The sequence below is a fragment of the Thunnus maccoyii genome, chromosome 1 (assembly GCF_910596095.1).
Source record: "Thunnus maccoyii chromosome 1, fThuMac1.1, whole genome shotgun sequence".
NCBI classification, from domain to species: domain Eukaryota; kingdom Metazoa; phylum Chordata; class Actinopteri; order Scombriformes; family Scombridae; genus Thunnus; species Thunnus maccoyii.
The window spans coordinates 34,314,312-34,329,663 of NC_056533.1; the positions used below are offsets into that span (position 1 = coordinate 34,314,312).

The 15,352-nt window shown below is 40.8% G+C and overlaps 1 protein-coding gene across 4 annotated transcripts in view; it reads right to left on the reverse strand.

Moving 5' to 3' along the window:
• The window catches only part of nav2a (neuron navigator 2a), a 230,069-nt gene that overhangs the window by 75,380 nt on the left and 139,337 nt on the right, over positions 1 to 15,352 (reverse strand). For all 4 annotated transcript variants that reach the window (XM_042412852.1, XM_042412867.1, XM_042412859.1 and 1 more), the window contains exons 4-6: positions 12,994 to 13,046; positions 2,000 to 2,072; positions 1,320 to 1,563 (exon numbers count right to left, since the gene is read on the reverse strand). In XM_042412852.1, coding sequence (XP_042268786.1) covers positions 1,320 to 1,563; positions 2,000 to 2,072; positions 12,994 to 13,046 — 370 coding nt within the window. The remainder of the gene's footprint in view (positions 1 to 1,319; positions 1,564 to 1,999; positions 2,073 to 12,993; positions 13,047 to 15,352) is intronic.

Genomic DNA, 15,352 nt, shown 5'->3' on the forward strand with positions numbered 1-15,352 from the left:
TTATACTTTTTTAAAGAAAAAATAAGATTGTGTGATAGTCTGTCCATATAAAAAATGAGCATTGCCAATATTTCTAATCACAACCTATTAAATCTGCTTTTCTTTGCAATGGTTGCAAAAACAATTTATTTAAATCTTTCACTTCTTTAAAATCCATTAAAAACATATATTTACTGTCTGATGCTGACAGCAAAGCAATTGCTCATATTTAACTCAATTTAAGGAAGTCTGTATACTTTTTAGCTGAGGCCTTTAAAACAGAACATGCTAGAAAAGACATAAGTAGTTTGGATGAAGAGTACCGGGAGAATCCCAGCTCTTCACCTTGTAGTTACACATGCAGACCAGAAGGTGGGGCCGTTGCATTGTTTTGGAGAGCAGCTGGTATGGGGCAGGTGCAATACAAACAGAATCTGGGATGGGCAGCATGCAAAACCACATCCTAAATCCAATTTCAAGGTGCATCATCACATAATACGACTAAGCATGCTGAAGAGGAGGTAAATGTGAATGCAAAAAGACTCAACATGACTTCGTCATATCATGAACGCACATTCCAGCCGCAGATTCTTCCTGTGTTAATTATTAATGTTATATTATGTGGGGGGGATGTGCTTGTCAAGAAAACCAACACACACACACACACACACACAAGAACACACACACTTACTTAAGGGTTATCTAAAGGTCTTTCACAGCCCATTTAGCAGGCTTGCCAAATGAGGCGCGATGCCAGACAGACAGAGTTGTCCGAAAACGGAGCCTGGAGCTTTAGCCCCTATCTGCTCAACACTACCACTCATGCATATTAGATAGTGCTCGTAGTAGAGATTGCCCTTAATCGCAGACAAAGAAACAACATGAAACTCATTACGGGACAAAAGAAATGTTATCCTCGATTAGGGGCAATGTCTACCTTCCTATTTCTGGGAATGGGACGGGAGAGGAGGAGGAGGTGTGGTGGTGGAGGAGAGAGAGGGAGGAGCAAGAAAACCGAAAGGCAGAAGAAGCTGACCTAGAGGTCTTTTTCTGACCAAGGGAAAACTTGAGTAGTTTACTCTGAGACACATCCCTAGAGGAGAAGAAAAAAAAGAAGAGAGATATGGAAGAGGACAGAGACAGAGAGGTCAGGTTTACTGTTATAAATGACAAGAAGTGTGAACAGGAAGATAGATATGACAAAATGATGGATTAGAACAGCAAAAACACCAAGAAAGAGAGGAATACATCCTTTCGCTCAGTTTCAAGGTTACGTTTCCACTATTTCCAGTCTCCAGTGTTTGCACGAACAGGCTGCTGACAGCGACCTCCAGCCTCACCTGGACTGCATCTCGGCCTGTGCTGCTTTCTGGGCTGTGAGGGCAGGAGTCCCATGCGTAGACTGGCTGAGCTGGGCCGGGGCGCTGCTCTGCTGGGTCAGGGGGGGATGTGTGCTCTGGGACTGGGCTGCGGGTGGGAGAGTTGGATGGGAATTCTGCCGCTGAGCCTGCTGCTGCTGCTGTTTGTAGCGGGACAAGCTGAAGAAGAGGCCGAGGATGGCTTTCAGATTGCCATTGCGGATCTCTGAAGGTCAGACAGACAATATGGAACGTTAAAAAAGGGAAAAAGCGGATGAAGAGAAGAGTTTTTGGAGAGATTTTGCCACTTCAACCATGCAAAATGAATGCTAAACCTACTAGAACGCCTCAGGACAGCACTATGACAGCACTTCTTTTCTCTAACTGTCATTACTTTGACATCATTTTGTATTATTTTGAGCGTTCTGGTACATTAGTTTTATGTATGGTGTAATCAGCCCCTACGTGTTTTAATGCGTACTGTCTGGCATTAATGTAGTGTGTCCCGCCAAAAGGAGCTTGCCAATAAAAATGATTCAACAGATCAAGCTGCCATTAATATTTTTTTTTCCTCAGCATAAAGGACATTTGTTTAGTAGCTAGACCTGGTCTGGCCTGGTCTTTTGTTTCAGTGAAAGCAGAAGCACAGGAGTCCAGCTTACCCTCTGCAGACAGACCCTGGATGTTGACTCCTTTGGCTGCCAGGAAACTGAGGCAGGCATCAATGTTCTCAATCTAGACGGAGAGAGACACAGACACAGCTGTAAGACACTGCAGCCTGCACATTTCCATTCAAATTTGCATATTTGTATAATGTGAGGAAGCATGCTGGTCTGTGTTTTGCACGCTTCTCCTGCGAGTGTAATGGCAAAACTGAAAGTGAACATCTAACAAGTCGATCTACAGAGAAAAAAAGTTGGCAGCACAATATGTACTGTTGCAACTTTGATAAAAGAGACGCTAAACATTAACAATGACGGTGGTGAAAACGTTAGGAGTATAGATCACGTATCCTTCAATATTCACTGATTTGATACTGTTGGAACGGTGAAAAAATGTGCTGTTATGATGGGAAACTGAATCTGTTCGTGTGTTTTTTGGATTGTAAGCATTCATATGAAATAGTAGAGTGTATTATTATTATATTATGTTATGAGATTTGTAGGAACAGTAGGGAAATAAGGTTTCAACCAAATTTCATTTAAATCTGTTAACCAGTTTTTGAGGTATTGAGCTATCAGAGAAATAAACGGAAAAACATTTCTTAACCTCTTTGATGGACAAGGACAGAACAGTATAGACAATACCAGTGTTGGAAAGTGGAAAACAGACTTGACACAGTGATTGACTGCTCATATCGTGCTGTGCAAAGCTCACATTGTAATATGGCCACATGGTGACATAGTCAAAACAGGATTCAAAACCAAGCAGACTTTCATCAGCAGAGCAACGAGAGAAGCAAACCATCTACACCGACTCAGTTGCTATGACAGCAGGCTTGGCAACCTGAGCAGACTGCTGAGCTGTCACCGGACTGCGAGAGGATTTGATAGGCAGACAGGCTTTGTTTAGAGCCCATGTGACCCCATTATACAGCGAGAATGCTGGCTGGCCCACGTAATCACAAAGTAAAGCACATAAAACAAGTCATCAAGCAGCGTCACCGCAGATGAATGATTGTGCGATCAAAGTTTACCAACCGTTGTTTTCGATGAGCAAACACACCACGTACAACACAAAAGATATCAATATGGCACCGCCGTCGCCCTCCCATATTACATACAGAGGAAGACTATGACATATGCACTCCAGGCAGGGCAATTAACAAAAGAATTGACGGTGAAATGGACATTTAAAAGCATTTTACAGTGTGTGCAAAGGTTAAAGAGGTGCTAAATCTTCTTTCGCATGACATTTATTACAAGTGAGAGTAGATATATAACACCTAATCTGCAACAATATACTTAAAACAAACTCATTTTGCAAGTGCAACAGCTCAAATATAATCTCACAGTCAAGGGAGTACAGATATAGAGCAGTGATACTCCAAGTGGTTTCTAAACTAAAATACATATGAACTGTGTCCTTTGTAAAACCAGGTCGGGTGTGGACTGCAACCGGGAGGGTCCTGCTCGCTAAAGATTAATGACATGATTACACTTAATATGCACCGACTAAATATAGCTTGACCTACAGCTCCCACTGTGGTTCTCCTGTTAGGAAGTATCCGGCTGTGAGGTGAGAAGAAGGAGTAAAAAGCTCATTTACATCCGCCTCTATTAAAGATGTTAACATCTACTGTTTGTAGTTACTGCAGGGAAATCTACTGCTAGTTTACTACCACATCTATGAATCCAAATCACCTGAGCCAAACCTACCTCTTCTACTGAGGTTACTAAATCCAGCTGTAATGCTATCCACATCCACATACTTAATTACATCAGCATCCACACTACTATTAGTTATGTCAACTACTATATGTCTATTACTTCCATCCACTAGCACATCCACTAGCATATCACTATTAGTTACAACCACTACCATATTACTATTGGATACATCCACTACATTGGATACATCCACTACACGCATTAATATTAGTTACACTAACTACTACTTTACTATTAGTTACAGCCACTATCATATATCATATTACTATTAGTTTCATTCACCATATCACTATATTAGTTACACCAGTTACCATCATGCTATTAATTACATCCACTGCCACATTACTGTAAGTTAAATCTTCAACTCTACTGCTATTATTTTAAAATTAAAAGCTACATCTATGACCATATCAATATTAGTGACACACACGATGTAACTAATATGCTACAAAATAAGATGCTACTAACCAGAATATCACTTTGTACATCTACCAGCAACCGTCAATCACTAATCACTAAAAGCTACATCCATATCCATATCAATATTAGTGACTATACATGCTACTAACTCAAGCTACTGACAGAATATCACTGATAATCACTAGTAACTGTATTAGTGCCAGATTTAATAAGACCAAACCAGATAATTACTACCTCCACCCACTAACTAACAAACAATATTTTTAGCCCGTACTTGCTTCTTCTACTTGCTGCATCACCTATTGAATTACAAGGACAACCTTCACTACTGTATCCCATTATGAATCAATCCACTCCTGGTTTAAACTCTTTGACTATTTGAGCCATGTTAATGCACATTAACACAACTTGTATTATTATTATTGATAAATGTACACTGCACATATTGTTTTTCCTGGTACAACATTTTGTACATTTCATTTAATTCTCTTCAATTTCTTTATTTAATTTATTCAGGATTACTTAATTTTAGTGTGTGAAGAGGCCGGTGGGTCACTGAGTGAGTTGAAACAGCAGTGTGCCCCTGCTGTCATTTCTGTGACCTCTGACCCCAGAGCAGCTGTTTGAGGAGCTGACATATGCTGTCCTTCACGGTGACCCAGCAGAAAACCTTGGAACAGGAGGAATGCAGACTATGGTCCTCTCCGAATACCACAGACTCCTTAAAAATAAACCTCTGTGAAACACCCCTCTATCCCTACAGTCTTTCTTTAATACCCCCAAGCCTGAGCTTCATCTGAGTGACTGCACCGCCCCCCCTCCCCACTCCTGCTAACCCCAAATTCTCTGCTATAGTTGAAGCTCAAGTAGCAGCAGCTTGCAGAAAATATCCTTCATTAAGATACCCCCATCACAAATGCCAGGCCTGTCCTGCTGAGATGCGCCCTCGCCCCGCCTCTCCGGGGGGGGGGGGGGGGGTATAAATACTGAAACCTTTTGCTATTTAAAACCCGCAGGGACTTGAGCTCAGAAAAGCTCAGAAAAAGCCAGAGGAACATCAGTCAGTGAGAAGCCCATCAGCTATAAAGTCTGACATCTTACTCAGTCTGTTTGAAAGAGGAAGATCACTTCTTCAGATCTATTATCTGTCACTTACAAAAACTTCTTGTGTATTTCTCATTGTTGTGCATCACTCTTCAGCATGTGATGTTAAGTCCAAAGGTTACTGTGTTTATAGAAGTTATAATTTTGTCTTTTACGGAGTGTCGTAATGGCCGAGAGGTTTGTTACGTAGCATCTGATGGACTCTGTCACTATTTATGACATAGATTTATTAGTAATCACGTGTAAATCAATCATAAAGTCTTAACCAACATTTATCAATGAAATCTCTCATCAGTTGTAGGCTTACTCAATATGTCATCTTGTCTTTGACTGGGTGTGCTGATAGTCTTGGGGTTTGAGACGCTGTCCATGCGTTTGCAAGTTTGGGTTCACGTAATATCTGATGGGCTTTTAATTATTTATGACATTTTTTAGATTTATGAATGATCAATATCTGTGTCTAAATCGATTATAAAGTCTTCTGAGGATTGATTGATTAATCAACAATGAAAACTAGAGTTAGTTGCGAACTTACTGAAGACGTATTTACTTGACGTCACATTGTTCATCATGTTAGTTGTCATCGGAAATAAATAATTTTACAAGATTTTTACCAATTTTTTAACCAGACAATAAAATGAACCCCGCTAAGTGCTCTTTTATAAGACTGTAAAGGTCTTGGCTCGTTACTCCTCTGTTCTTCACGATTTTAATGTTAAATCAACTGGTTTCTGTGGTAATCCTCACAGAGAGCATGTTACATTTTTTCCTGATGATCTTTTCTATGATACTGAAGTAAAGGAAAAATGACAAAGTTCACAAAATACACAGAAATTAACACCGTAGCCAAAAGTTTCTGTTCAAAATCTGGTGATCACCGGAAGAAAACACCTTCAAACAAGCCCAGAGAGAAATCCACACAGTCAAACACTGATTGACACCACTGCTACTGGAAGGTCCTACCTGCCTGGATGTTTTTTGGTCCTGCAGTGTGACTACTCTGATGGCCTCACACCTCCATCCAGCAGGCAACCGTCACCTCCTGCTCTGCTGCGGCTCCCGGCAGCAGCAGCAGCAGCAGCAGCAGCACGGGGCCGGCCAACCAACAACCCTCTGAACAAACACTTCCTCCCATCACAGAGCTGCTATTGTTGTGTGCGTGTGTGTGTGAGAGAGTGTGTGTGTGTGTGAGAGAGAGAGAGAGAAACTGAGAGAAGGAGAGAGCTAGAGAGAGAAGGAGGGAGTGTGCGTGAGCGAGGGCGTTATGTGTCTGAAGCAGGGTTGTACTGACAGGAGCTTTTTGAAGACTGATACTGAGGCCGATATTTTTAAACTAAAGATGCAGAAAAACACACAGCAAAATTTTGTATATTAAAATCGAGTTTCATATGACATCACATCACACGTGTGAATGACGAAGCTTCAGCCAGAACATTAAGGACATCGAGAAACAACGTCACGACTGAAACTAGACTGATGGAAGTTGCTGTAACTGTACTAATACCTAACTAATATATTACTTAAAGCATTAAATGCACCACCACACTATTTAAGTTTAAGTTAAGCTCACCTGCACCTTTAAATGATCATTCTGGCTCAGTTGGGAACATGGTGACGCTGCTACGACAAGCAACACGAGTGGCCAGACGATTAGATATTAAACAAGTCAATGGTTTGCCTGGATTATCTAAACCGCTTCATTTGGAAGTAAAATCGAAAGTGAATGCAAAGGTTAATGATTTTATTATTTGCTTTTGTTTTCTCTTCCAAATATGTTTGGCTAACCTGGACGTCTGACTGCTCTGGTCTGTCAGATTCCCTTTTAGTGATGCTGCTGTTTCCCCAGATCTCAGCTATTACTGTAACTTGGTAAATATAATGTTATTACTGGCATGAGTTACATCCATAACTACAAAAACAAATTATCAAGCAAATGAATAAATTCAAATTGTCTCTGTTGGACTGATCAGGGAGGAACTTTCTTCATGTCGGTAAACAAGATGACTCTATCTCATAAAAACAGTATCGGCCCGATATGTCGCAACAACCGTCTATCGGCTCAGTCTGACGAGAGCAGCTTCATCGCCAAAAGCTCTCTCTGTCATTTGACTTTCTGACTGTCGGGTCTTGTGGAATCTGGTCATGTAACATGACTGTGAGACAACGTGGTGTGCTGGATGTGTGTAAATCCTTTACTATCTGCCCACACATACTTTCACTCTCTCAGGAGGTTTCACAGATTATAGCTACTAGCTCACCTGCAGATTTCTACCTCAATAATTCTCTTTCTTAGCTGAAAAAAATGTGAGCAGAGGTTTCAACACCTCAGACAAGTGCTGGTTTTCACTGCTTATTGATAAAAAGTTTTGCACCGGCGGCAACAATACTCTCACCGTGATGCAAAATCAAACACGTCAACTTGAGGCAGCATATTCTGTCTTATCGCCTCTGTAAATGCATTTATACAGACCTTCTGTTGTCCGTATTTATTCATGTGTGTAATTACATGTTAATTTACAGTGAGTCATATGTCCTTTAATCTGTCTAAACTGTGAAGGAGTCCTGTCGGATATTGTGCAAGACAAAAACTTTACACTTTCTGCTTGTGCAAATACAAGAAAAACATCTCCTCTACCTTCATCATCCTCGCTAGAGTTTTCTTGCTGATATGTGAACAGAATAATTAAGGCAAAGCTGCTTTAAGTCGTGGTCTGAAAAACATTTTCGGTTTGTCTTCGCTTGTTTCGAAGATGCTGCACATTTGCAAGTTTGTCAGTTTTTCCAAGGTTGAAGTTTCTGGGATGAACAGCTTATATCATTTACAAACTGTTGTTTCATATCCTCCGTGAATGGACTAAATGTTATCACAACGGATGACTCACTTGTGTAACAAATGAGAACAGTGTGTCTCTGTGTATATACAGGGGGTGGACAAAATAACATGAACATATTACCATGCATCATGTGATCGACTCTCAGTTACAGTCTCATGTAAATGTTATCAGAAGCTTCAGATTGGTGGATTGCGTCTTTTAGTAATGTGTTTCTGTTATTTCGTCAACCCATTTTCTTTGTTGCTCAGCAGCCTTCATGTGGAAGACAAACTCCCTTCGAAGCCGATACGGGTTTGTGTCCTTTGAAAAACAAAAAAAACCTAAATATACCAGAAAGGATTTTGGTATATTTACTTCTTTAGAAACAATAACTGTGACTGATCAGTACTTGTATTTCCTGTATCGGCCCTTGCGACAGAAATACAGGAAATTGTTCCCACCCAAAGCAATAACTTTCTACAACACCTCACCTTTGTCTAACAGCTTTATAGTTTCCGTCTCAACCAAACTCCACTCTGATTTGCTCCTTCAAAAACTCTGCTCATGATGATGAATCTGCACATCTTTATACTCCGACTCTACCTCATTGAATTTTAAAACTTCAACATCTTTGCACACTTGTCTAATGTATATAGTATGTTGTCATATGTTTTATATTTTATTACACAATTACACAATTTTCTCTCTCTCACACACACACGGAGAAAGTACCGCTCCCTTTGATCAAACATTGACTATCTTGTTGAATGATTAATAAAACATATTTTGGGTGTTGTCCTGCTTAAACCTTCAACAGCAACTCTTTACCCGCCAGTCTTAATGTGATCTTCACTGCACAGTCTCAAGACAGACAGAGTAAAACTACAAAGAGTCAAATGTGACACTCAGGGTTAAATACTGGGTGTTTCCTGACCAGCTAAAAGCTGTGTGGTGGTTTTGAGTGACAACGCACCTGAAGGTGAAACACAACTTGAAAGATGAAGAAAAAACTCTTTTGTTAGACTAGTTCAACACAAACACGAGCGAAGCAGAGCCCCGACATGACATGGAATTTAACATTCCTTGAAGGCTGATGATGTTTCCTTCAGTCTGTTTTTCATCAAGTCCATTAAACACCTGGTTCTGCTGGTTTCTACCTGTGTGGCTGTCTGTCAGTCACCTCCTTCCTTCCTGCTCGTACAACAGTAGAGACACAGTAGAGAGGACAAACCAGTCCGGCAAACAGGATATTAAAAACACAGCTAATAATTAAAAACAAGAGTGCATTCAAGAAACTCTTTCACAACCTTTTCTTGCCATCTAAATGTACTGCAAAGTGTTCAAAGCCTCATCTACATCTTGAGAAAATTTAGTTTAAAGGGTTTGTTTTTTCTCACTTACACCAAATGGATCTTGTCATGCAGAAAATTAGGGTTTTATTTGTCCATATTTTGAGATATCTGCAGTGTATCTGATTATTCTGGCTCCATCCCCACACAATGGAGATGACAACATTGAAAAATTCCCTAAAATGTCAACAGCAACATCTCTTTGAAGAAAAAGTGTCTGGATAATCTGGATAATCTAGAGAACACGTTTTCATTTAAACTATTTTCTATCAAAGAAATAGTCCCTTTCAAGTTTTGCTAAATCTAAAACTTGATTCATAGTATCTGAGTAAGTAAATCCTCCCAGTACCGGATTTCAATAGTATTAAACAGGGCAGGATGATAATGTTTACCTGACAGAAATAAATGTGAGATCTGGATAATCTCATAAACTGTAGAACAACATGAATGAAACAAACATATATTGTTTTTTTACTGTACTTCAGTGATGGCACCAATAAATCAAGAGGCGTCTGCTTTAGACACTCCGTGTGTGTGTGAGAGTTTATATATATGTGTGTGTGGCATCCTGTGTGGTTTTAACAGCTCTGTGTCAAATAAACACCTTTGCTGCGGGCTGAACCCACACAGACAGACACACAATCACACAAACACACACTGGGTGGCAAAAGAACGACCCGATGATGGGGGTCCGTTTAACAAGGATGTGACAGTTGTAAAAACAGCCACTCACTTCAGCCCGGATAGCCGGCCCATGCTAATCAGTCAGTGTGAGTGTGAGGTGAGAGAGCGCTACAGTTTCTTCCACTGACGGAGCTTATTTCCATGTTTATTCGTTTAGAGACGGAGGTTAAGTCAAGTGGCGGTAATTGGCAGCAGCTTTTGAAGCTTTGGGGAGTTTGAAAGCTGCGTCTCCACAGCAATGAAATCAAGTGCAGTAATAGCGGGCTCTTATACCCCTCTACCACAGCTGCCAACTAAACTCTCACGACCTGTGTATGTGTGTGTGTTAGTGTGTGTTTGCATATGTGTGTTTGTTTTGACAGTACTACAACACACAAAGCAGACATTTGCATAATGACTGAGGTTGCACCTGCCCTTAGTACTGCTTGACTGCTTCAGATTTTGCTTTAAAGCTGACAAACCCACCGAGATTATAAGCAGCGATCCAAAAATACGCACACGTACGGCAACATCTGAGCTTATCCATGCAAAATGAAAGCTGATTTTGACAGCCACTATCCAATAAATAATATCACATTGCTCCAGTGAACACCGTGAAAAATATATTCCTGTTTCCCTCCTGACTGTCAAACACCATCTATGCAGACTCAGGCCACAATCACAGACACAAAACAACATATTAGGGGTGTGCCCCAATACAAATAGTGGGAGTTTTTACAAATATTTGTCTCATACAAATTATTTGTTTTTGGGAAGAAAAAAAAAAAAACATGTCAAATACCAGCGAGCAGGTCAGTTATAGTCGCTATCTCAGTGTCTCTCCTCTGCTCCGCTGTTGCGTCTATCAGCAGGTCTCAATGAGGGGAGTCACATCCACCTGCTACATGACGCATATTTCTTAATTTGGACATCACTTTAATTTTCATCTAAAATTATAAGCTTAATAAAAACAAAAAAGGGGATTTTTAAGCCTCTTTCCACTTTTATTCGAATACAAATACAAATAATTTTGCTGCCTCAACAAATACAGATACAAATACAAATACTGGGCTCTTTGCACATCTTTACAACATATATATTATTTGGAACCACTTACATGTATCCTGCAATCAAAAAAAACCTACTGTGTTTGCTGATGACATGGGGGTTTTGGATGTTAGGGTCTCCACACAGGACACAGGATGTTGATAACAGCAGTACAAAACCGCAGAGAGACGCCCACACTACCGAGACCAAAGACCGCAAAAACACTCAATTACAGGCGACTGGGGGGGGCGTAATCAGTGCTAATGGGAAAGGCCTAATTTATAGTGAGTGGGACAGGGAGCGGAGAAGGGAGGTGAGCCGTTTTAAAGGGTTAAAATGAGTTTGTATGTGTATTTCAGTGGTGAAAAAGAAAAAAAACCTATAGCAAATTCATATTCAACTAGAGCTGCTATTGATCAGTCTGCAGCTATTTTAATAATCGAATAATCGTTCCTCATTTTTTAAAGTAGAAATGGCTGTTTTCAACTTCTCTAATGTAATGGTTTAATGCTTTTCTATCATAATAAACTGAATATCTTTGGGTTTTTAACTGTTTTTTAACCAAACAAGACATCTGAAGACGTCACCTTGTAATGGTCATTTTTCACTATTTTCTGACATTTTATACACCAAATGATTAATTGATTAATTGGGAAGATAATTGGCAGATTAGTAGAAGAAATATAATGAAAACAATCTAGGGCTGTGTTAGGGCTAATCAATCCTAATTCAAACTTAAATACACAAAAACGCCTTTTAAAACTTGATCTTTAGCTTTTCACAAGGATATAAAAGCACCTGTGACCCAACTGATACGAGAGGAACGCTACAATCCGAACAACTGGAGCAAGACTAGAAACAGGACTAACTGCTGCTGTTAAAGGGTTGTTTACATTATAGCAATATTAGTATAAGTCTGGCAAGTTGAGTATACTACTATACAACTTTATTATCCACCAAGGTGACTGACTTTAGCCGCTAAAGACATTATTAAATCAGCATAAAAGACAGGAACAGACCACCATCCAACCATGAAAACAGCATCTTAAAATACTAAGAAGAAAGAATTAGGTAATGAATCTGAGCAATAGGATCTCCTCATGCGTACAGTATAGTAATATGGGCTCCATGGGAGTATGTGTGTGTTTGCAATGACGAAAAGGGGTTCAGGGATCAGCTGTGCTTCCAGCTCCTCTTCAGTTGTTAACTATGTGTGTGTGTGTGTGTGTGTGTGTGTCTCTCTGGTGCTTTGAGAGGCTTCAGTAGTCTGGCTGGTGGCCAAAAATAGCCCCCTCAGCTGGCACACTGGCCCAATTTACGACCCTTCACATTCAGCGGAGGGCAACCCAGCCTCGGGACTGTCGGTTCATTTCCCACAGAGGACACAAAACTGTGAAAACACTGAAATCCCACCAGCAGCGTTACAAAAGGAAATCCCACATGCATATCTGCTAAATGCCACTGTAGGAAAAAAAAAAAACTGGCTGAGAACATCTTTATTGTCATCACTGCTGATGCTCACTGCCTGCTTTCTTTACTGGAGATGGGAGGGATGTGGTCTCCTCCTTGTGTAATAAGATGAGGCAAAACTGGCCCCAAAACCCAAAGCCTGTGATGCTTTTAACTGAGCGCCAACTTCCAGAAGTCTGAGCCAGAGGTTTCACGGAAGGCAGCCCGCAAGACCACAAAAGTAAAAATAAATGGACTAACCATTCCCATCTACAACTGTTCACCAGTGACTTTTGCACCGCAGCTCCCAAGCGAGGGAGTCGGTGACATGAAACATCAAAAGAGGTGTGGTGCTTCACACACAAACACACAGGAGGTAAATTTCACAGTGTTCTGCCAGAACAAACTTAAGGTCACTTACCATCTGAGAACGGCTCTTGGGACAGCCATTGATATCATCGATCTTCTCATTGGCTGGAGAGAGAGACAGAAAGAGGAGGCAGAGACAGAGATAATAGAGGAGAGAATAAAAAGTCTTTTAAGGCGTGTTCGGTTAATGTAATCCTCTCTCTTATTTCCAGTGGAGATGCCCGCCGTGTGTGTCCCAGACAGTTTCTGGCTGAGTGAGGAGAGCAGAGGTGTTCATGCCGGTGACTGTGACACCCCCCCCCCCCCCCTCCCCTCCCCTCCCTTCCCGCTGAGACATGAAACACTATCTAGTCACAGCAAATGGGAATGAGGCTGCGAGGGGCCCGACCGAGATGGGAGTGTTGTGTTTTTTCTCAAACGGGGCGTGTGTGTGTGTGTGTGTGTGTGTGTGTGTGTGTCAGGGATTCCTCCCGTCCATTAAAAGGCCCAGCCCACAGCAGCTGAGACAGGGCCGTCAGCTCACAGCTGACAACTGTGCCCGGCATCAGGAGGCGTGACAGGGCCCACAATGCAGCTCCATCACAGGGCCCATGTACTGTACCACCTACCCTGTGGGAAATACTCCTCTTCCAGTCAGATGAATATATACAGCAAGTGTCTTTGAATCTGTTCGCATCAAGTGCCTCTAATACCCGAATAATGTGTGACAAACTGCAGATAGTTAAAGATCATTATAACAGTGTTTCACAAACTTTTTGGATTATGACTCCTCATCACAGGATGCATATGTCTACCAGTTGTGATCAGTTCAACCATAATGGTATTTTCCTTTCTCTGATTCAATTTAATAATGTTTAAGGGTGTAAAATCTAAAGGTAACATCCAGTTAAAAGACCCTCAGTGTGGGAACCACAGCTTTAAAGTATTGTATATTGTACTGTGCGTCAGGCTAAGATGACAGGTACGTTGATACCTTTTAATATATTTTTTAATTGAATATTTGTGGGACTTGGCAACAGCAGAAAAGTTATTTGCTTTATCACTACAGGGTGTAGTGATGGCCAATTGAAGAGTAGATAATTATACTAAAAAAATGCATAAAAAATTAAGAATACATGAGTAAAAATGTGCCAAATAGCCATCCATACTTAAATTTTTAAATATATAAAAATAGCCTAAACTAATGTGTTAACCCATTTATCAATGATTTAACTACCTGTACTGCCACCTACGGTTTGTGTACTTCTTAGAAAATTGCACTCTATGGACAGTAGTGGCCAAGTACTCTGATTTTGAGATACATGCTTAAACTCCAAACAAAATAAGTGCCACCAATATAAAAACCAATCATAAAACTAACATTTCTGAGTGAGCAACAGCTTCCAAAGCAGCAGTCAGACTGTATAAAGGCTAGATTCTTTGAGAAAAGTATCCCAAGACTAGAAGTTGAGTACAAAGCAAGATATCTTAAAAAATTTGGATTTGGCTGAACTTCACTGGATAAACTGGTTGCTTCAAAAACAGCTTATAAGAACTTGGTGATGACCTAGATCCGTATGGCCCAATTTCACAATCCTGACCTTGAGTGTAAGTTATTCAAATAACCAAACAGGTGCCACATCCGGTCAGGCTTTTTGTCCCAGTACGGCTGTTCCGACACCAGCAGGCTGATCCAGTTTCATCAGCATTGTGTGGTGTGAAGTTTCCCTTGTGGACAAGGGGCAGCAGGCAGAAAGGCAGGGCAGAACAGGTGAACAGACAGCTCTAGTTCACGTTGTTTTAATTTGAGAGCAGGGCAGCAGTGATCAGCTGTCGGGGTGCATATATTGAATGTAGGGTAGATGTTTTGAGAGGACAAAAAGCACCAGATCACAGAGGTGAAGCCCTTTTCGACCACAGGAACCTTTTTAAGGAAACCCAGGAATTCCACCTGCTTTTTGACTGTCAAGTCAAGTAAAATCAATTTTTATTTACTATAGCCCAATATCACAAACAGCATACAATATCCTCTGTCCTTAGACCCTTGAACCGTCCCTCAAAAAAACCTTTAATGGGGAAAAAGTGGAAGAAACTTCAGAAAGGGCATCAGAGGAAGGATCCCAACATGCAATAGATGTTGTGTGTAAAGAATAGACCAAAATAGACTGAATAAACTGCTAGAATCTAGTTACAGTTTTGGTTTCTGGGCCCCCAAAAAGTCCCTTCCCTTGAAGATGCATCCAGGAATAATCAGGCACAGTGCAGGTGCAGTACTGGACATTGGTGACTGGCCAAACACAAACCACATGTCGTCTATAACTTGTGTAGCATCAAAATTAAGATTTGCGATGGGAAACAACATTAAATAAAAGTCAGGTAGCCTTCTTCTCAACTAGTCTACAAGACGCAAGCTAAAGACAGATCGATTCAAC